This window comes from Ranitomeya variabilis, chromosome 6 (assembly GCF_051348905.1).
Source record: "Ranitomeya variabilis isolate aRanVar5 chromosome 6, aRanVar5.hap1, whole genome shotgun sequence".
In the NCBI taxonomy this organism is placed as follows: domain Eukaryota; kingdom Metazoa; phylum Chordata; class Amphibia; order Anura; family Dendrobatidae; genus Ranitomeya; species Ranitomeya variabilis.
In genome coordinates, this window is record NC_135237.1 from 571620342 (window position 1) to 571644133 (window position 23792).

The 23792-nt window shown below is 49.2% G+C and overlaps 1 protein-coding gene across 2 annotated transcripts in view; it reads left to right on the forward strand.

Moving 5' to 3' along the window:
- The window catches only part of LOC143783133 (ranBP-type and C3HC4-type zinc finger-containing protein 1-like), a 51555-nt gene that overhangs the window by 13829 nt on the left and 13934 nt on the right, over positions 1-23792 (forward strand). Inside the window, exons 7-8 of one of the 2 annotated variants that reach the window (XM_077271430.1) lie at positions 13001-13113; positions 13616-13789. In XM_077271430.1, coding sequence (XP_077127545.1) covers positions 13001-13113; positions 13616-13789 — 287 coding nt within the window. The remainder of the gene's footprint in view (positions 1-13000; positions 13114-13615; positions 13790-23792) is intronic. The other variant, XM_077271431.1, reaches the window with a different exon arrangement.

A 23792-nucleotide genomic window follows, 5' to 3' on the forward strand; every position in this document is an offset into this window, starting at 1 on the left:
GCTCAGTTTAGTAACTATAGGCTGTAGGTGATGTGGAGGCTGAGCTCTGTTTAGTAACTTTATACGCTGTAGGTGATGTGGAGGCTGTGCTCAGTGTAGTAACTATAGGCTGTAGGTGATGTGGAGGCTGTGCTCAGTTTAGTAACTATAGGCTGTAGGTGATGTGGAGGCTGTGCTCAGTTTAGTAACTATAGGCTGTAAGTGATGTGGAGGCTGAGCTCTGTTTAGTAACTTTATACGCTGTAGGTGATGTGGAGGCTGTGCTCAGTGTAGTAACTATAGGCTGTAGGTGATGTGGAGTCTGTGCTCAGTTTAGTAACTATAGGCTGTAGGTGATGTGGAGGCTGTGCTCAGTTTAGTAACTATAGGCTGTAGGTGATGTGGAGGCTGTGCTCAGTTTAGTAACTATAGGCTGTAGGTGATGTGGAGGCTGTGCTCAGTTTAGTAGCTATAGCCTGTAGGTGATGTGGAGGCTGTGCTCAGTTTAGTAACTATAGGCTGTAGGTGATGTGGAGGCTGTGCTCAGTGTAGTAACTATAGGCTGTAGGTGATGTGGAGGCTGTGCTCAGTTTAGTAACTATAGGCTGTAAGTGATGTGGAGGCTGTGCTCAGTTTAGTAACTATAGGCTGTAAGTGATGTGGAGGCTGAGCTCTGTTTAGTAACTTTATACGCTGTAGGTGATGTGGAGGCTGTGCTCAGTGTAGTAACTATAGGCTGTAGGTGATGTGGAGGCTGTGCTCAGTTTAGTAACTATAGGCTGTAGGTGATGTGGAGGCTGTGCTCAGTTTAGTAACTATAGGCTGTAGGTGATGTGGAGGCTGTGCTCAGTGTAGTAACTATAGGCTGTAAGTGATGTGGAGGCTGTGCTCAGTTTAGTAACTATAGGCTGTAGGTGATGTGGAGGCTGTGCTCAGTTTAGTAACTATAGGCTGTAGGTGAGGTGGAGGCTGTGCTCAGTTTAGTAACTATAGGCTGTAGGTGATGTGGAGGCTGTGCTCAGTTTAGTAACTTTATACGCTGTAGGTGATGTGGAGGCTGTGCTCAGTGTAGTAACTATAGGCTGTAGGTGATGTGGAGGCTGTGCTCAGTTTAGTAACTATAGGCTGTAGGTGATGTGGAGGCTGTGCTCAGTTTAGTAACTATAGGCTGTAAGTGATGTGGAGGCTGTGCTCAGTTTAGTAACTATAGGCTGTAAGTGATGTGGAGGCTGTGCTCAGTTTAGTAACTATAGGCTGTAGGTGATGTGGAGGCTGTGCTCAGTGTAGTAACTATAGGCTGTAGGTGAGGTGGAGGCTGTGCTCAGTTTAGTAACTATAGGCTGTAGGTGATGTGGAGGCTGTGCTCAGTTTAGTAACTTTATACGCTGTAGGTGATGTGGAGGCTGTGCTCAGTTTAGTAACTTTATACGCTGTAGGTGATGTGGAGGCTGTGCTCAGTGTAGTAACTATAGGCTGTAGGTGATGTGGAGGCTGTGCTCAGTTTAGTAACTATAGGCTGTAGGTGATGTGGAGGCTGTGCTCAGTTTAGTAACTATAGGCTGTAAGTGATGTGGAGGCTGAGCTCTGTTTAGTAACTTTATACGCTGTAGGTGATGTGGAGGCTGTGCTCAGTGTAGTAACTATAGGCTGTAGGTGATGTGGAGGCTGTGCTCAGTTTAGTAACTATAGGCTGTAGGTGATGTGGAGGCTGTGCTCAGTTTAGTAACTATAGGCTGTAGGTGATGTGGAGGCTGTGCTCAGTTTAGTAACTATAGGCTGTAGGTGATGTGGAGGCTGTGCTCAGTGTAGTAACTATAGGCTGTAGATGAGGTGGAGGCTGTGCTCAGTGTAGTAACTTTATAGGCTGTAAATAAGGTGGAGGCTGGGCTCTGTTTAGTAAATTTATAGGCTGTTGAGGAGATGGAGGCTGTGCTCTTTTTTTTTTTCGTTTTGGATTGGTAAAATTGGGTTTATTTATATCATCTTTTAATATTTTGTTTAAGCTTATTGCACACTTATTTTGTACTCCCCTTAGGGGTCTTGAACTATGTATGTATGTTTACAGTGGGGAAAATAAGTATTTGATACACGGCCGATTTTGCAAGTTTTTCCACCTACAAAGAGTGGAGAGGTCTGTAATTTTCATCGTAGGTTCACTTCACCTGTGAAAAATTCTAAAAATATAATCCAGAAAATCACTTTGTATGATTTTTGTACATAATTAATTTGCATTTTATTGCATGAAATAACTATTTCTAGGTCATCAATCCTGACGGCACCATGGAGGTCGTCCTTCTCATCGTTACTGTGACTGGAAACAACAAGAGATTTAAAAGGACCCTCCCATCTCCACCCCTCAGTGTTTTTCTTGTCCCAGTGAGAATAGGAACGATGAGAGAAAAGCTCCGGCGTATCCCTCCTGGTCGTACCTCGCAGACCCAATGCGGATTGGAGGGCCCAGCCTCTCCCTTCCCACAGTCAAGCGGTCTGTGGCCGACACCTCTGATGGGGGGTCCCTCAGCCTACCTGGTAAACGCTGCTCCCGGGCTGTGAGCCGTTTCCTCCTACCGGGAGATTCATCTCCGGCACACTGAATTCCCTGCGGGTGCACTTTTGGTGATGTCATCTCTGCGGGCCGGGCAGAGCACTTCCGGGTCGCGGCCAGCGTGCGTTCCATAGTAGAATGCTGAAGGATATCCAGCGAAGCATGGATCCTAGCGGCGCCTCGGATGGGGGTATCCTATAAATAGGGTCCTAGATGCAGGTAGGCTGCCCTACTGTATGCTTGGACATGGAGGAATCTGCCAAACTCAAGACTACTTCTGAACATAGCCAGGGGCACGTGAGTAGACTAGTGAGATACCCACTTGCAGCCCCTTACCCTACACATAGTAACACATGGCATGTACTGTGTGTATTCTAGGGGGGGAACATCCACCTCAGGAACACCTAAATGGGATAGTAAGAAAGCAGGGAAAAGTAGAAGATGTGCTACCTGCAATGTGATGTGAAGCTGCCGGACACCTGGCAGAAGCATCTATGTGAACCTTGCACCTCAAAGGTCATCAGAGAAGAACAGTCAGCTCTGCTGTCAGATGAGGTCCATCATCAGAAAGGAGGTCCAGGCCTCTATCTCGGGGCTGGTCCACACGCACGCTTCTCAGCCCGAGTCCCAGGGTGGTCCCTGTGAAAAGAGAGGTCAAGGGAGATGGAGTTGACCTCTGAGGAGGACATATACTCAGGCAAATCTGACCAGGAAGAAGGGGAAATGATTGCCGACCTGCCAGAGGGAGGGAAGAGATACATTTTCTCCTCTGAGGATGTGGACGAACTCCTCTGGGCAGTCACGAGCACTATGCAGGTGGAGGAAACCCAGAATCCTATCTCCGTACAGGACAAGATGTTCGGTGGGTTGAGGTTCCAGAGGAACAGTCTTCCCGGTCAACAGCCACATCCGCTCGGTGACCATGGAAGAGTTGAATCTTCGCCTGTCCTTAGAGCCAGAGGAAATTAAAACCTGGGAAGACATCCCCAAGATTGATGTTCCCATAGCCAAGGTGTCGATGAGGACCTCTATCCCGTTCGAAGTTTCTTCTAACCTGAAAGAACCAATGGATCGGAAGGCGGATGGTCTGAAGAGAACGTTGAAGTCGGCAGCCATAATTCGTGCCAACATCACGGCGACCTTGGTAGCTCAATCCACGCACCTATGGCTCTCTGGGGGGCCATTCTATCTGCCTGGGACAAACACCATCTGTTCCTGGATACCATGATGCCCCTCTCCGTGAGGAGATCTCTGTGCTGACGGACCATTCTGGAAAATCTCCAAACGGGAATTCCCTGGGTTCTCTTGCCCTGCACAGTAATCACCACCAACGCAAGTCAGCTAAGCTGCAGTAGTCATACGGAAGGAAGATATTTTCTCTTTCCCCCATGACGGCACCACGGAGAGAGAGGGATCTGCCCTCAGGGACAGGAAACCTACAGGTGAAAGAGGTGGTACCTCTCTCCCACATCAGTCGTTGGATAGTAAGATTCATTAGAGCCTCAAGTAGATCCAGGCCTATCTCCCTCCATACTACTCCTCCCTGGGACCTAAACTTAGTCCTGAAAGCTGTAACTAAAACGGCTTTTGAGCCCCTACCTGAAGTTCCTTTAACCCCTTCCCGACCTTTGACGCAGCGTATGCGTCATGGAAACCTGTGCCAATCCGACCTGTGACGCAGCATATGCGTCATGGTCGGATCGTGCTCCTGCAGGCCGGGTGAAAGGGTTAACTGTAATTTCACCCGACCTGCAGGGACAGGGGGAGTAGTACTTGAGCCCAGGGTGGGTGGCTTCGCCCCCCCTCCCCGTGGCTGATCGCTCTGATTGGCTGTTGAAAGTGACGTTTCACTTTCAATCGGAGCGATAGTAATATTTCACCAATGAAAATTGGTGAGATATTACAATCCAGCCATGGCCGATGCTGCAATAGCATCTGCCATGGCTGGAGATCGCGATCTGCCACCGCCACCGATCTCCTCCCCTCCGTCCTGTCATCTGCTGTCCTCCGCTCCCCTCTGTCCTCCTGTCCGCTCCCCCTGCAGTCCGATCTTCCCCCCCCCCCCCCCCCATACTTACCGACCTCCGGTGTCCGTCCATCTGCTCCATGGGCGCCGCCAGATTCCAAAATGCCGGGTTAATGCGCAGAGCGCCCGCCGAATCTGATTCGTCCCAGGTACATTTTGATCCCTGTGATAGGTTCTATCACAGCGATCAAAATAAAAAAAATAATAAATAAACCCACCCCTTTATCACCCCTATAGGTAGGGACAATAATAAAATTAAGAAAAATATTTACTTTTATTTTTCCAGCAGGGTTAGGGTTAGAATTAGGGTTAGGGCTAGGGTTAGAATTAGGGTTAGAATTAGGGTTAGAATTAGGGTTAGAATTAGGCTATGTGCACATGGTGCGGATTGGCCGCTGCGGATTCGTAGCAGTTTTCCATCAGGTTTACAGTACCATGTAAACCAATGGAAAACCAAATCCGCTGTGCTCATGGTGCGGAAAATACCACGCGGAAATGCTGCATTGTATTTTCTGCACTCAATTCTTTGTGCGGATTCCGCAGCGTTTTACACCTGTTCCTCAATAGGAATCCGCAGGTGAAATCTGCACAAAAAACACTGGAAATCCATGGTAAATCCACAGGTAAAACGCAGTGCGCTTTACCTGCGGATTTTTCAAAAACTGTGCGGAAAAATTCTCACACGAATCCGCAACATGGGCACATAGCCTTAGGGTTAGGGTTGGAATTAGGGATAGGGTTGGAAATAGGGTTAAGATTAGAGTTCGGGGTGTGTTGGGGTTAGGGTTAGGCGTGTGGTTAGGGTTATGGTTAGGGGTGTGTTGGGGTTAGGGTTGGGATTAGGGTTAGGGGTGTGTTGGGGTTAGTGTTGGAGTTAGAATTTAGGGGTTTCCACTGTTTAGGCACATCAGGGGTCTCCAAACGCGACATGGCGCCACCATTGATTTTCAGCCAATCTTGCGTTCAAAAAGTCAAATGGCGCTCCCTCCCTTCCGAGCCCCAACGTGCGCCCAAACAGTGGTTTACCCAAACATATGGGTTATCGGCGTACTCAGGAAAAATTGCACAACAACTTTGGGGGTCTAATTTCTCCTGTTACCCTTGGGAAAATAAAAAGGGGCTAAAAACTTATTTTTGTGGAAAAAAAAGGATTTTTTTATTTTCACGGCTCTGCGCTATAAATTTCTGTGAAGCACTTGGGGGTTCAAAGTGCTCACCACACATCTAGATAAGTTCCTTGGGGGGGTCTAGTTTCCAAAATGGGGTCACTTGTGGGGGAGCTCCAATGTTTAGGCACACAGGGGCTCTCCAAACGCGATTGGAGCTAGTTTTTCATTAAAAAAGTCAAATGGCGCTCCTTTCCTTCCGAGCCTTGCCGTGCGCCCAAACAGTGGTTTCTGACCACATACGAGGTATCGGTGTACTCAGGAGAAATTGCCCAACAAATTTTAAGATCCATTTTATCCTGTTGCCCATGTGAAAATGAAAAAATTGAGGCTAAAAATTTTTTTGTGAAAAAAATAAATAAATAAATAAAAAGTACTTTTTCATTTTTATGGATCAATTTGTGAAGCACCTGGGGGTTCAAAGTGCTCACTATACATCTAGATAAGTTCCTTGGGGGGTCTAGTTTCCAAAATGGGGTCACTTGTGGGGGAGCTCCAATGTTTAGGCACACAGGGGATCTCCAAACACGACATGGTGTCCGCTAAAGATTGGAGTAAATTTTTCATTCAAAAAGTCAAATGGCACTCCTTCCCTTCCGAGCCCTGTCGTGCTCCCCCAAACAGTGGTTCCCCCCACATATGGGGTATCGGCGTACTCAGGACAAATTGTACAATAACTTTTGGTTCCAGTTTCTCCTTTTACCCTTGGAGAAATAAAAAAAATTGTTGATAAAACATCATTTTTGTGACTAAAAAGTTAAATGTTCATTTTTTTCTTTCCATGTTGCTTCTGCTGCTGTGAAGCACCTGAAGGGTTAATAAACTTCTTGAATGTGATTTTGAGCACCTTGAGGGGTGCAGTTTTTAGAATGGTGTCACTTTTGGGTATTTTAAGCCAGATAGACCCCTCAAACTGACTTAAAATGTGAGGTGGTCCCTAAAAAAAAATGGTTTTGTAAATTTTGTCGTAAAAATGAGAAATCACTGGTCAAATTTTAACCCTTATAACTTCCTAGCAAAAAAAAATATTGTTTCCAAAATTGTGCTGATGTAAAGTAGACATGTGGGTAATGTTATTTATTAATTATTTTGTGTCACATAACTCTCTGGTTTAACAAAATAATAATTCAAAATTCGAAAATTGCGAAATTTTCCAAATTTTTGCCAAATTTCCGATTTTTTCACAAATAAACGCAAAAATTATTGACCTAAATTTACCACTAACATGAAGCCCAATATGTCACGAAAAAAAACAGTCTGAGAATTGCTAGGATCCTTTGAAGCGTTCCTGAGTTATTACCTCATAAAGGGACAATGGTCAGAATTGCAAAAAATGGCCAGGTCATTAAGGTCAAAATAGGCTGGGTCATGAAGGGGTTAAAAATCTTATCCCTCAAGACCTCCCTTTTAGTAGCTTTTACTTCAGCCCTTCGTGTTAGTGATATGCAAGCCTTATCAGCGTACCCCCACTTCACGCAGATACTTGACGATAGGGTCATTCTTAGAACCGACCCAGCTTACCTCCCGAAAGTTGCATCACAGTTCCATAGAACCCAGGAGATTTCTCTACCTTCCTTCTGCCCCGATCCCAAAACTGAAGGGGGAAAAAGTGTTACATACCTTAGATGTAAGGAGATGCCTGGTTCAATACTTAATAGGTACTAGGGAGTGTAGGAAAGATAGGGCTCTGTCTGCTTCCAGGGTCCGCGGAAGGGACAGAAAGCATCAAAGGCCACACTGGCAAGATGGATAAGAGACGCCATCACCGTATCCTACTCCTCCTGTGGAACAGCCATCCCAGAGGGGATAAGAGCCCATTCAATGAGAGCGGTGGCATCATCATGGGCGGAGAGAGCCGGCGCTTCAATAGAGCAGATATGTAGAACCGCCACTTGGTCTTCTCCCTCTACATTCTTTAAGCATTACCGTCTGGACCTATCCTCTTCTTCAGACCTTACCTTTGGGAAAAGGGTCCTGGAAGCAGTGATCCCCCCTTAATGTGTAATCTATTTCAATCTCTCCGTGGTGCCGTCATGGGGGAAAGAGAATATCGTAGTTACTTACCGATAACGGTATTTCTCTGATCCCATGACGGCACCCGTACATTCCCTCCCCTCACACATAGGTGTGCACGCTAGAATTAGTTAGCTATTGATAATTAGCCACGCGGTGCCTCTTCTAAGTTTAAGTTGAGTAATTTTTTTGTTTGCATAATCATTTGAGTTGCAGCTGAAAGTTCTGTACAAGGCTCTGTAAACCAACTGATGTGGGAGAGGTACCGCCTTTTTCACCTGTAGGTATCCTGTCCCTGAGGGTGGATCCCTCTCTCTCCATGGTGCCGTCACGGGATCAGAGAAATACCGTTATCGGTAAGTAACTACGATTTTCAAGGAACGTGGAGCCCAGAAATTGGAGCCAGGTTCTCAAATTTCAGAGAACTGTGCGCAGTGTGGAAGGTTCTACTCCAGTCGGTAGTCAGGGGCAGGCATGTAAAAATCCTGTCGGATAACACGACAACCCGTGGCGTTTTTACGCCATCAGGCGGTGCAAGACATCCCTCCCTACAACATCTGGCAGGAAAGATCTTTCGGTGGGCAGAGAGGACAGTGCTATCCATTTTGGCTGTTCACCTAGATGGGTCCAAGAATCAGGTAGCAGACTTCCTGAGCAGGCAAAGGTTATCTCCGACAGTGGGAGCTGAACGAGGAGGTGTTCTGCATGCTGTGTCCATGCATGCATGAGTTCCACAGGTAAATCTCTTCACATCCAGAAAAAATGCAAAAGTCAGGGAATTTTTTTTCTTTAATTCCCTAGATAATCTGGCGGGCGTCAACTCGCTATCCCAGCCATGAAAGGGGGGGGGGGGGGACTGACCTATTTGTTTCCCCCTCTCCCTCTGATTCCAAGAGTACTAAGAAAAGTACAGGAAGAAGTGGCAAAGATGATTTTGGTGGTGCCCTTTTGGCCAAGAAGGAGTTGGTTTCCTCTGCCGAGGAAGATGTCGGTGGAAGATCCCATCCTGCTTCCACGGAGGAAAGACCTCTGCCAGGGCCCAGTGTTTCACCAGAACCCGGACAGTCTACTCCTTTCGGCATAGATCCTTAGAGGCAAGTCCTGAGATCAAGGGGGTTGTCCGATGAAGTGATATCTACCCTTCGGGCAAGAAGAACATCTGTAACCTCATCTAAATATAACAAAATATGGAAGCGTTTTCTGCATGGAATGCATGGAGTCATCGGTGGATACATATCGTCCTCATATTCCCCCTCATCTATATATAACAAAATCTGGAAGAGTTTTCTGCATGGAATGCGTGGAGTCATCGGTGGAGCCCAGGATTCTTGATTTCCTGCAGCAGGTTTCAACAGAGGCCTAAGACCCAGATCCCTAAGAGTACAAATGTCAGCGTTCAGCATATTCTTCGATTCTTCCCTAGCAGCCCACCCCTGGATAGCAAGGTTCTCCAGAGCAGTAAAAAGGCTGAAACCTTCGGTGAGGTCTGTCCTACCTTGGGATCTTAACCTGGTGTTCAATGCGCTATGTAAGCACCTGCACGAACCAGTAAGCGGTATAGACATTTGCTGGCCTTCCTAGTGGATATTACATCAGCCAAGAGGGTAGGAGAATTACAGGCCCTATCTATCAGGGACTCTTACCTGCAGATATTCGAGGACCGAATAGTCTTGAGGCTCGACCCAGCCTTTCTCCCTAAAGTTGTGTCGACCACGAATATTAACCAGGAAGTTGTACTTCCCTCCTTCTGCCAGCACCCTAGAAATGTCAAGTAGCAGACCTTTCACTCTCTAGACGCGAGGCAGACGTTTCTCTACAACCTGGAAGTTACCAGGGACTGGAGACAGGACACAAACTTATTCGTACAGTATGGGAGAATAAATATTGGTAAAAAAGCAGCGAAATCCACAAGGTGAATCAGATCCACAATTGGACTGGCCTACGAGGCTGAGGGAAAACCGCCTCCTGAGACATTAAAAGCCCATTCAACTAGAGCCATATCCACCTCATGGGCAGAAAGAGGGGGCATCAGTAGATCAGATTTGTAGGGCCGCAACATGGTCCAGTCTGAGTATATTTTCAAGACATTACATACTAGACGTAGTCTTAGGACAAGTGGCCTTCGGTAGGAAGGTTCTTCACGTGGTGGTTCCACCCTAGATCACCATACTTTGGTATTCTCCATGGTGCTGTCAAGAGGGATGACCTGGAAAATGGTAAATAGACCTACCGGTAATTGTGTTTCCTGGAGTCCATCCTGACAGCACAGCTAGTTCCCTCCCTCCCTTCTGAGAAATTCTATACCTACGTGACGTAACGTTTGTATGAAGAATGGTCAATAAATTTTGTTGCATCCATCCTGGTGTGGTACTTGGAAAAGACACTGAGGGGGGGAGATGGGAGGGTCCTTTTAACCTCTCATTTCCTGTCCCAGTAAGGATAAGCAGGACGACCTCAGTGCTGTCAGGATGGATTCCTGGAAACACACTTACCGGTAGGTCTAATTACCGTTTTGATCACCGACCAACCAGCAAGGGACATGATGACTGCACTGTATTGAAGGGAGGATGGATGGGGTTATGTATCGCAAGATTTGGGTTAACATCTTCCTTCCCTCAGTAAGAGCATTGAACATGCATCATTTTTAGGTCTTCTAGGATGACAATGACCAGATACACAAGCAGGGCAACTAAGGAGTGACTCCGTAAGAAGCATTTCAAGGCCCTGGAGTGGCCTAGCCAGTCTCCAGACCTGAACCCAATAGAAAATCTTTGTAGGGAGCTGAAACTCAATGTTGTCCAGCGACAGCCCCGAAACATGAAAGATCTGGAGAAGATCAGTATGGGGGAGGGGGCCAAAATCCCTGCTGCAGTGTGTGCAAACCTGGTCAAGAACCACAGGAAACGTCTGACCTCTGTAACTGCAACCAAAGGTTTCTGGACCAAATATTAAGGTCTGTTTTTCTATTGTATCAAATACTTATTTCATGCAATAAAATGCAAATTAATTATGTAGAATTCCTAAAGTGTGATTGTCCGTATTATGTTTAGATTCTGTCTCTCACAGGTGAAGAGTACCTACAATAACAATTACAGACCTCTGGATAATCGGCAGTGTATCAAATACTTATTTTACCCATTGTATGTATATGTGTGTATGTATGTATGTGTATATATATATATATATATAATACCCAAAAATTGGAACAGCACAACTCCTATACTTAGCTTCAGGTGCAATGCCCATAGACCACCCGTCCACCGGTCGTCTCCAATCAATATTCAGAAAAAGCAGGCAGCACTCCGGTTTTCACTGAGCCTTTCTCAAGCCTTGAGAAAGGCTCAGTTGAGCCGAAACGTTGCTGAGACATGTGGGTTCATTAAAGTCCTGCATATTTTCTTGAAAACCGGAGTGCTGCCTGCTTTTTCTGAATATGTGTGTATATATATATGTATATATATATGTATATGTATATATGTATGTGTGTATATATATATATATATGTATATATATATATATATATATATATATATATATATATATATATATATATATATATATATATATATATATATATATATATATATATATATATATATATATATATATATATAGCGTTCATTAAAGATTTCCCATGACCCACTTCAGTGGACTGAGAGCAATGAAACTTGGCACAGTTATTAGTCCTTCTCTACATAGGTGCCACCTAGGGACACATACTTCTCCCATCTCTCTAACCCATTTCCAACACCAGGTGTAATAGTACGCCAATGTATGACTCCCTCCCTTTGATGTGGGCTCCGGTGCTGAGCCCACATCTTTTTCGGCACGTCAGCTGTTTTGAACAGCTGACATGTGCCTCTAACAGCCGCGGGTGGAATCTCAATCCACCCGTGGCTGTTAACTAGTTAAATGCCGCGGTCAATCTCTGACCGGTCAATCGGTGAGTTTCCAAAATGGCGACCTACTTGCTGGATGGTGAGTGGGGTCACACTGGAATTGGAACGGTTTGCTCCGAAGTCCGACCACATGTGAATTGACGATGCCAGTTCTTGACTAAATCATATGATGGGAACCATCACCATAAACCTCTTTCATCTCATCGAACGTCTCCCTTGATGTGCAGCCTTTCAAGTAAAGGAACTTGATGACGACTCTGTATCCACTGGGGCCATTATCAAACCTCGCACCACTTCCATTATCAAACCTCGCACCACTTCCATTATCAAACCTCGTACCACTCCTATTATCAAACCTCGTACCACTTCTATTATCAAACCTCGCACCACTTCCATTATCAAACCTCGCACCACTTCTATTATCAAACCTCGTACCACTTCTATTATCAAACCTCGCACCACTTCCATTATCAAACCTCGCACCACTTCCATTATCAAACCTCGCACCACTCCTATTATCAAACATCGCACCACTCCTATTATCAAACCTCGTACCACTTCTATTATCAAACCTCGCACCACTTCCATTATCAAACCTCGCACCACTTCCATTATCAAACCTCGCACCACTTCCATTATCAAACCTCGCACCACTTCCATTATCAAACCTCGCACCACTTCCATTATGAAACCTCGCACCACTCCCATTATGAAACCTCGCACCACTTCCATTATGAAACCTCGCACCACTTCCACTATGAAACCTCGCACCACTTCCACTATGAAAGCTCGCACCACTCCCATTATGAAACCTCGCACCACTCCCATTATGAAACCTCGCACCACTCCCATTATGAAACCTCGCACCACTCCCATTATGAAACCTCGCACCACTCCCATTATGAAACCTCGCACCACTTCCATTATGAAACCTCGCACCACTTCCATTATGAAACCTCGCACCACTTCCATTATGAAACCTCGCACCACTTCCACTATGAAAGCTCGCACCACTCCCATTATGAAACCTCGCACCGCTCCCATTATGAAACCTCGCACCGCTCCCATTATGAAACCTCGCACCACTTCCATTATGAAACCTCGCACCACTTCCATTATGAAACCTCGCACCACTTCCATTATGAAACCTCGCACCACTTCAGCACCTGTATCAGGACCGTTCTCAGGTCTGATCTGTAACTTAGAGACTTCTGTCATTACACAAGTGCAGTGTCAGTTTCCTGTGATAATACAAGTAGGTCAGGGGAAATCTGTAATGAACGTCCCTCGTGTATCTATAATCATTCTGTGACGGAGAGCAGCCATGTTTGTCAAGTTTCGCCTCTTACTGACCTCGGGGTCCTTCTTCTAGGGTCGCACAATCTTCGGCCGGAGCAGACGCCGCACACCTTACACCTGGACTTCAAGTCCTTAAACCTAATGCAGAAGCCCCACGTCCCTGCTGCGCCCCCGTCCCCCGCACAGGTAGGTGCCAGCCTTTACTCCTTCCTCCTTGTGTGGACCCCGACTTCAACCATTTACGTTCTTCTTCTTCGTCTGTGGGGGGCTGTGAGGAGCCAGTTGGCTTGTCATGGATTTGTCATAGACCCCCATGGCTCCTGCCTTAGCCCGCCAACAAATATTGTTCTGTTTCAGTCACATTTGCCAAAAAAAGTGATCACAACACAAATTTTTATTTTTTTTTCTCAATACTTTTTATGGTAAATTAATCCCTCGACGAGGACAGAAAAACTCAAATGTTCCAGCTCCTAGAGGAAGAGAAGAACAAGAAAGCGTAAAAACAAACATGGGGCGCAGTATGGTGGGACAAAGGGGCGTCCGGGCTCCATCATCAGATCCAGGCTGAACGCTCTGACCCACTGTAACGAGCCCTGCAGCTGTGTCAGTCGGAGTCTATTGCAGGGGTCTCGGCAGAGCGCCCCCTGGCTGTGCTGCCCTCTCTCATGTGCTGTTTTGCCTCCTGCAGCCCGGCTGGTCATGTCCTCAGTGCACCTTCATCAATAAACCCACCCGCCCCGGCTGTGAGATGTGCAGCGCCGCTCGCCCCACCGACTACGTAGTGCCGGAGGAATACAAGCCGGACGAGACGGAGCGGCGGAGGCTGCAGCTGGAGAAGGACAGCTACCAGCAGTACAAGAAGGTAACGGAGGAGACGCTAGCAAGTGATGTGGGAAATACACTGCGAATGCAGCTCTGGGGGTGACTGGAGTATTGGAATAGTAAATGCAGCTCTGGGGGTGACTGGAGTATTGGAATAGTAAATGCAGCTCTGGGGGTGACTGGAGTATTGGAATAGTAAATGCAGCTCCGGGGGTGACTGGAGTATTGGAATAGTAAATGCAGCTCCATCCTCTTCCCCCACAATGTCAGTTTCCCTATAGCCTATATTGTAAGTGTGCAGTCACTTGATAGCTGGGACATTTCTCCTCCGTATACTCGCACTCTCGGCTGACTGCTGCTCCTCCTCCATATACACGCACGCTCGGAGGACTGCTGCTCCTCCATATACACGCACACTAGGCTGACTGCTGCTCCTCCTCCATATACACGCACACTAGGCTGACTGCTGCTCCTCCGTATACACGCACACTCGGAGGACTGCTGCTCCTCCTCCATATACACGCACACTAGGCAGACTGCTGCTCCTCCTCCATATACACGCACACTAGGCTGACTGCTGCTCCTCCGTATACACGCACGCTCGGAGGACTGCTGCTCCTCCTCCATATACACGCACACTAGGCTGACTGCTGCTCCTCCGTATACACGCACGCTCGGAGGACTGCTGCTCCTCCATATACACGCACACTCGGCTGACTGCTGCTCCTCCTCCGTGTACAAGCACTCTCGGCTGACTGCTGCTCCTCCTCCATATACACGCACACTCGGCTGATTGCTGCTCCTCCGTATACACGCACACTCGGCTGACTGCTTCTCCTCCTCCATATACACGCACGCTCGGAGGAGTGCTGCTCCTCCGTATACATGCATGCTCGGCTGACTGCTGTCCCTCTTCAGTGTACACGCACTCACGGCTGACTGCTTCTCCTCCTCCATATACACGCACGCACGGCGGACTGCTGCTCCTGCAGCTCCTCCGTGTGCATGCAGGCTCGGCGCTCGGCTGACTGCTATTCTTCCTACGTGTACACGCATGATCGGCTGACTGCTCCTCCTCTGTGCATACGCACGCTCAGCTGACTGCTGCCCCTCCTATGTGTACATGCAGGCTCGGCTGACTGCTCCTCCTCTGCATACGCACGCTCGGCTGACTGCTCCTCCTCTGCATAAGCACGCTCGGCTGACTGCTGCCCCTCCTATGTGTACACGCACCCTCGGCTGACTGCTGCTCCTCCATAGACACGCACTCTCAGCTGACTGCTGCTCTTCCTACGTGTACTTGCAGGCTCGGCTGACTGCTGCTCCTCCTCAGTGTACACGCAGGCTCGACTGCTTCTGCTTCTCTATATACACGCAGGATCTTCTGACTGCTGCTTCTCCGTGTACACACGTGCTCGGCTGACTGCTTCTGCTTCTCCATATACACTCAGGATCTGCTGACTTCTGCTCCTCCATGTACACGCATGCTCGGCTAACTGCTGCTTCTCCTCCTTGTACACTCACTCTCGGCTGACTGCTGCTCCTCCCCCATGTACACACATGCTTGGCTGACTGCTCCTCCTCCGTGTACACGCACGCTCGGCTGACTGCTGCTCCTCCGTATACACGCACGCTCAGCTGACTGCTGCTCCTCCGTATACACGCACGCTCAGCTGACTGCTGCTCCTCCGTATACACGCACGCTCAGCTGACTGCTGCTCCTCCGAGTACATGCACTGTCGGCTCACTGCTGCTCCGTGTACACGCACGCTCGGCTGACTGCTGCTCCTGCTCCGTGTACACGCACGCTCGGCTGACTGCTGCTCCTTCTCCGTGTACACGCACGCTCGGCTGACTGCTGCTCCTCCGTGTACACGCACGCTCGGCGGACTGCTGCTCCTCCGTGTACACGCACGCTCGGCTGACTGCTGCTCCTCCTCCGTGTACACACACTCTCGGCGGGCGACTGCTCCTCTAGTTCTTCCTGTAAATCCTGCTGTGATGTAATTTTGGGGACGTTTCTGCATTATTAATATCGGGATGTTCAGGATCTCTGCTTGCTGTTGCTGATCTCCATCGGGGACGCAGATGTGTCCTGTTCTGCTGGAGACTGTACTGAGCCCTGCGGCTTCATTCCCAGACTATTTCTATTAACTGACAGCAAGCGGAGATCTTGAAATCCATTATTTGCTCGGCTCGGTGCAAGGCAATCTTCCGCTGTATACTTCTGTGTGCGCTGAGGCAGGAATACCCCTTTAATATCCGAGCAGTGATCCCTTTTATGATAGAAACCTTCTCTTCTTTCTTTCTCCAGGAAAAAGGAAGAAGAGAAGCGGCGCCCCCTTCCCACAAGGCGCCGGCCGGCGACTCTCTGGACGATTTTACCCTGTTACAGTGATGGCGACCCTCGCGGGGGTAGGAGCCGCACTGACGTCCAGGCCCGGCATGTTCCTTGCCCCTTTAATGGTGACGTTATCTGTCATGGCCGCCACGAGTGCAGCGCAACCTTCAAACGGACTATTAATTAGTGACTTGTTTTTGATTGGATTGATGATCACAAGACCGATGCACCGACGGAGGAAATGCAGCCGGCGCCCGTGGAGGAAGGGCTGCTGTCACCCGCTCCGTCTCTTAAAGGGGAATTCCACCCAATAGACCGATGGGGGCTGCGCAATCCATCCCCCTGCATTGACACATTTCTGGACGCTCCTGGCGCTGCGCTGCTGGTAGGATGTCGCCATTTACCCCCAGGGCATGAATGGGCGGCTTTGGTTAGGTGGAGCCCCCTTTAATGCGCGGTCACGTGATAACGACGGTTTCCATCTTGTGGACAGGATTGGACGCGGTTTCCAGATTTTTTTTTTTTAACCCTTTTTTAGAGGTGGTTGTTAGTGCGGGGTCAGAGAATATGCGATGGCGGGGTTTGCCGTCATGTCCTTCACCGCCACATCCCGGACTCTGCATTGTGCTGGCAGCTCAGAGCCCCAATATTCAGGCCAAATTTTGAGATGCGTCCTCCAGTCACAACCAAAGCTGCAACTCTTAGAACTACCATCGCCTAACGATGATACTCCAGTACCTTCCAGAGCTGCGCTCGCTGTTCGGTCGTAGTGTGTGATTGGAGAACAGCACCTAAAGAGCCAACAGGACTGAATGCAGCTTGGGATGCGACTAGAGCGTAGGAAGCGATGAAGCCGGCTCTGTGGAGTTGGGTAAAGCGGACTTCAGATATGTTTTAAAGGAGCGCTCCACCTAAAATTCTGCTTAATCAGGCTACGGAGGCTGGAGCTGCTCTGCACCGGACTCGCGAGGGTCCACATATCCGCAGCCATATCAATCAGATTGTCCCGGGGTCGGCGTCCTTTATTCATCTCACCCGTCATTGCTGTTAACGGGCCGCCCTGAAGTTACCAACACTTCTCAATCTGTATGCTCTATACACAGCCAGAGCAGCATTCACAGTTCTGCTGGTCTTCATTGGACACGGACTACTGGAAAGGCTTAGTTTTCTCTGATGTGCTGTCTGAAGTCCCACAATGCAATGCTTCCTGATAGCAGCTCTGGATGTGACTGGAGGATAAGACACGATGTAACAGAATAGTGAGTGCAGCTCTGGAGGTGACTGGAGGATAAGACATGATGTAACTGCTGAATAGGACCGGAGCATAAGACCTGATATAACAGTAGAATAGTGACTGCAGCTCTGGAGGTGACTTGAGGATAAGACACAATGTAACAGCAGAGTAGTGATTGCAGCTTTGGAGGATAAGATGATGTAACAGCAGAATAATGACTGCAGCTCTGGAGGTGACTGGAGGATAAGACACAATGTAACTGCAGAATAGTGAGCGCAGCTCTGGAGGTGACTGGATCACTTTCTGTGCATCACGTGGAGCTTTGGCCTGAGACTCTATGTAATGTGGGGTTTACAGGTGGGGTTCCCTTTTAGAGAAGCCTTCCTCCTCCTCCTCCTCCTCCCATAGCCTCATTTATCCTCTTACCCGTCATATTATACAGCGCTGCGCACTCACAATTGCTCATTTTCTACCCAGATAATTCTTCTCTTTTCTCTGCTCTATGTAGAAACAGGAAGTCTCTTGTCCCTGCATTTATCTTTCCCCTCTTCACCTCCTGACTCGGCTGCTCTCTCCTCCCCCTCCCAGGGATTTTTGCAGGGGCTCATGACTCATACAGGGAAAATTGACCTCCTGTTTCTACATAGAGCTTAGAAGGATTCAGCTTGTCAGTTATTAATCACGTGATGTCTTAAACCTAATAGAAAAGAGACGGATTAGCCGGGTAGAAAGGTAAAATGAGCAATGTGCACACTGCTGTATAATACTATAGTCAGAGGATGAATGCTTTGCTGGGACGAGGAGCAGGAGGGGGCTTCTTTTTAAGGTTTATGCACTTTATAGAAGATGTCTCTGTATCTGGGTGTGTGGTGACCCCTCGCCTCTGCAGATGGAGGGCGACTCTCAGGTATTTGGCGCTGGCTACTCAGGTTTTATCTGCAACCTCTGCATCAAGGAATAAAATGGTTTTTACCGACAGTGTTCTACTGATTGACTCAATCCAATACTACTGGTACATAGAGGTTCCCGCGGTATACGTGCACCGCGCCCACCATGGAGAAGAGGAGGGATAGTGGATGACACAGTCCTGGGGATCGGCCGCTGTGTGAAAGGGCTGATGGGAAATCCAACCAGGGACTGAAGTGTAAGTGCATGCACGGTGCAGTGTGGAGCTGTGTGCACGCGGTGCAGTGTGGAGCTGTGTGCGCGCGGTGCAGTGTGGAGCTGTGCGCGCGGTGCAGTGTGGAGCTGTGTGCGCGCGGTGCAGTGTGGAGCTGTGTGCGCGCGGTGCAGTGTGGAGCTGTGTGCGCGCGGTGCAGTGTGGAGCTGTGTGCGCGCGGTGCAGTGTGCAGCTGTGTGGAGCTGTGTGCGCGCGGTGCAGTGTGGAGCTGTGTGCGCGCGCGCGCGGTGCAGTGTGGAGCTGTGTGCGCGCGCGCGGTGCAGTGTGGAGCTGTGTGCGCGCGCGCGCGGTGCAGTGTGGAGCTGTGTGTGTGTGCGCACGCGCGGTGCAGTGTGAAGCTGTGTGTGCGCGCGCGGTGCAGTGTGGAGCTGTGTGCGCGCGGTGCAGTGTGCAGCTGTGTGGAGCTGTGTGCGCGTGGTGCAGTGTTCAGCTATGTGTAGCTGTGTGTGCGCGCACGCGGTGCAGTGTGGAGCTGTGTGCGCGCGCGGTGCAGTGTGGAGCTGTGTGTGCGCGCGCGCGCGGTGCAGTGTGGAGCTGTGTGTGCGCGCGGGGTGCAGTGTGGAGCTGTGTGTGCGCGCGGGGTGCAGTGTGGAGCTGTGTGTGCGCGCAGGGTGCAGTGTGGAGCTGTGTGTGTGCGCGCGGGGTGCAGTGTGGAGCTGTGTGTGCGCGCGGGGTGCAGTGTGGAGCTGTGTGTGCGCGCGCGCGGGGTGCAGTGTGGAGCTGTGTGTGTGCGCGCGCGGTGCAGTGTGGAGCTGTGTGCGTGCGGTGCAACGTGGAGCTGTGAGTGCACACATGGTGTGTTGTATTTTGGGGTCTGTAGTTTCTAATCTTCTCTGTTACTGTATTATGGCTGTGATATAGCAGCCGCCTCTCCTGTACTGCCTTCTCTCCTTTTCCCTCCTTTTCCCTCCCTCTTTATCTCTTTTTCTCCTCTCACCTTGTGAAGGTTGGTGGGATTTAATGGCAGCTTACAATCATCCTATAGGCATGTGTAGCTGTAACAAGACACCTGGCTCTGCAGGTGGTCCCGCCTTTCAGCTGCAATTTCAGAATTAGCACATCGAATGTGTAGCTGTGTAACCTAGGATCCAGCTGGAAGCCGATGCCCCCCGAGGCACAGCGTACACATAATCTAACATCTTCCAGTAATTGACCTGATCCATCTGCTTATATTTTTTGTACTATACCTGTATTTGCATGTCTGACCATTTTATTTATTTATATACATGCATGCATGCATGCATACATACATGCATACTAGATGGTGGCCTGATTCTAATGTGTCGGGTATTCTAGAATATATATAGTAGTATATAGCACAGCCCACGTAGTATATAGCACAGCCCACGGAGTATATAACACAGCCCACGTAGTATATAACACAGCCCACGGAGTATATAACACAGCCCACATAGTATATAACACAGCCCACGGAGTATATAACACAGCCCACGGAGTATATATGCACAGCCCACGGAGTATATATGCACAGCCCACGGAGTATATATGCACAGCCCATGGAGTATATATGCACAGCCCACGGAGTATATATGCACAGCCCACGGAGTATATATGCACAGGCCACGCAGTTTCTAACACAGGCCACGCAGTATATAGCAATGTGGGCACCATATCCCTGTTAAAAAAAGAATTCAAATAAAAAAGTTATATATTCCCCTTCCGGCGGCCCCCGGATCCAGCCCAGGCGTCTAGCGATGCTCCTTGCGACGCTCCTGTCCCAAGAATGCATTGCGGCAATAACACGTGATGATGTAGCGGTCTCGCAAGATCGCTACGTCCTCTCCAGTCATTGCCGCAATGCATTCTTGGGACTGGAGCGTCTCCAGGAACGGGAAAGGCGCCGGAAGGTGAGAATCCAATGATTTTTTTTTTTTTTAACATTAGATCTTTTTACTATTAATGCTGCACAGGCAGCATTAATAGTAAAAAGTTGGTCACACAAGGTTAATAGCAGCGTTAACGGACTGCGTAACACCGCGTTATGCTGTGGTGCAACGCAGTCCGTTTAACGGACTGCTAAACCGCTATGGGGGCACTGACTGGAGGGCAGTAGAGAGGGGGCACTGACTGGAGGGGAGTAGGGAAGGGCGAATTCACGGCCGGACTGTGCCTGTCGGGATTTCTGCGACAGACAGACGGAAGTTCCAACCAGACAGAAGTACCCCTTAGACAATTATATATACTAGCTGTACTACCCGTGTGCATGTGGCAATTTTTCTGTGTGTGCAAGTTTTGCATGAGGTGAGTTTTCCATGAGGTGAGTTTTGCATGTGGAGAGTTTTGCGCGTGGCGAGTTTTGAGTGGTGACTTTTGTGTTTCGACTTTTATGTGGCGAGGTTGGTGTATGTGTGGTGAAATGTGTGCTGAGGGTGGTATATGTGTTCAAGCACGTGGTAGTGTGTGGCGCATTTTGTGTGTGTGTTCATATCCCCGTGGTGGTGTGGTGATTATCCCATGTCGGGGCCCCACCTTAGCAACTGTACAGTATATACTCTTTGGCGCCATCGCTGTCATTCTTTAAGTCCCCCTTGTTCACATCTGGCAGCTGTTAATTTGCCTCCAACACTTTTCCCTTCACTTTTTCCCCATTATGTAGATAGGGGCAAAATTGTTTGGTGAATTGGAATGTGCGGGGTTAAAATTTCACCTCACAACATAGCCTATGACGCTCTCGGGGTCCAGACGTGTGACTGTGCAAAATTTTGTGGCTGTAGCTGCGACGGTTCAGATGCCAATCCCGGACATACACACACACACACATACACACACACATACACACATTCAGCTTTATATATTAGATTTATAACCATTGTGTATATAGTGTATTGGGGGATGTGGGAGGTCCCTTGACAACCTTCAGCCCTTCGCGATAGGCCAGGCCATGGACAAGGGACTATGGGACACTGGCACTGAGATGACTCTTGTGCGGCCTGAGCTGGTGTCTCCACAGGACTTGGTACCCGGGAAAATCCTTGCTGTCTCCAGAATTGGAGTTGTCTAACTGGCGCTGCCCGTCGCAAAGTTGAATTTGGACTGGGGCGCCGGGAGGAGAGTGCGGGAGGTGGGGTTAACCTCAAATATTCCCGTGATTGTTTTGCTTGGGACAAACTTGGGGTGGCTAGTGTCCCAGTATGTAGCTACTTAACCATCAAGGCCTGATCCTCCAGACATTATGTCCACTCCTGTTGATGTCAATGTGATTTAACACGCCTACTGATGGGGATGTGGGGGTGGGTGATGTACTGTGTACCTCTCCCACAGAGAGGTAGGAGAACAATCAAGATAGCTGTGATATTGCCTTAAGGTACCTTCACACGAAACGATATCGCTAGCGATCCGTGACGTTGCAGCGTCCTGGCTAGCGATATCGTTTCGTTTGACACGCAGCAGCGATCAGGATCCTGCTGTGATGTCGCTGGTCGCTGAATAAAGTCCAGAACTTTATTTGGTCGTCCGATCGCTGTGTATCCTTGTGTTTGAAAGCAAAAGCAACGATACCAGCGATGTTTTACACTGGTAACCAGGGTAAACATCGGGTTACCAAGCGCAGGGCCGCGCTTAGTAACCCGATGTTTACCCTGGTTACCAGCGTAAAAGTAAAAAAAACAAACACTACATACTCACATGCGCGTCCCCTGCCGTCCGCTTCCTGACACTTACTGAGCGCCGGCCCTAAAGTGAAAGTGAAAGCACAGCGGTGACGTCACCGCTGTGCTGTTAGGGCCGGAGCTCAGTCAGTGTCAGGAAGCAGACGCTGGGGGACGCGCAGGTGAGCATGTACTGTTTGTTTTTTTTTACTTTTACGCTGGTAACCAGGGTAAACATCGGGTTACTAAGCGCGGCCCTGCGCTTAGCAACCCGATGTTTACCCTGGTTACCCGGGGACCTCGGCATCGTTGGTCGCTGGAGAGCGGTCTGTGTGACAGCTCTCCAGCGATCAAACAGCGACGCTGCAGCGATCGGCATCGGTGTCGCTATCGCTGCAGCGTCGCTTCGTGTGAAGGTACCTTTAGTGTGGCTAGCTGGCATGCTCCAACAGTTTGTCCTGTGAGGATGTTACAGAGGGGACACATGGGGCAGACAGCTACGGAAGGGAAGCATGCAATTGAGGATGGGACTGTCCTAAAGAAGGTAGGAGTCTCAAGGCCTAATTGCAGGGTTCTTCCAAAACTGGGATGCCAGAGGCCCAGGATAGTCATTTGGGACTGGAAAACTTGGTCGGAAGTAGAGGAACACTACCCGGGGTTGCTGCGACTTAGGGACCGATGGTTAGTGGCACCTTATCCGTTCAAGGTGGAGTTCTTGTGGGTTGCGCAAGGGATTCCGATGGCTGAGCATTTAGGGTTCTTTAAGACCAAGGCCAGGCTAGCACAGCATTTCTACTGGCCAAAGATTGGATCCGATGTAGCTGCCTACTGCCGTTTGTGCGACATCTGTCGGAGGGTGGGGAAGGCGGGGCCTGGCCCCAAAGCCCCACTGGTAGCTCTGCCCATCATTGAAGAGCCTTTCAGGAGGGTGGCTGTGGATTTGTATGGCCCGTTGGCCACTCCCAGCAGCTCCAGGAAACACTTTGTACTGGTGGTAGTAGACTATGCCACCCAGCACCCGGAAGGGGTAGTCTTGTTGTCCATATGGGCCAACAAGGTGGCCACCGCCTTATTGAAGATTTTTTTCCCGAGTTGGTTTTCCCCAGGAAATGCTCACCGAGTGACCCAGTTCATATTGCAGCTGATGGAGTCCCTCTGTAAGCAGATACAGGTGGAACACCGGGTGGCCAGCCCGTACCACCCACAGACCAACGGCCTATGTGAACGGTTCAAAGGCACCCTAATGTAGATGCTTAAGATGTTGGTCATCTCCCATAGGCGCAACTGGGAGCGGTACCTCCCACACATGTTATTTGCCTACTGGGAGGTTACATAGGCCTTGACAGGGTTCTCCAGTCCCCCAAGCTATCCCCCCCCCCCCCGAGTTCCTGTACGAGCGACGTGTGTGGTGGACCCTTGCTCTGGGGAAAGATTTGGGACGGAGACTTAGCCACTCCTGGAGTGTCAGTCATCGAATATGTTGTGTGCTTCCGTGACTAGTTGTAGGCCTTGTCACAGTTGGTGCACAATAATATGATGCAAGGCCAGGCCAATGAGAAGCGATGGTACGACCAGAACGCTTCTGAGAGGACCTACCAGGTGGGATAAAAGGTGTGGGTGCTGGTCTCTGTACCCGGGACAAGCTTCAGGTGGCCTGGAAAGGCCCGTACCTCGTGTACC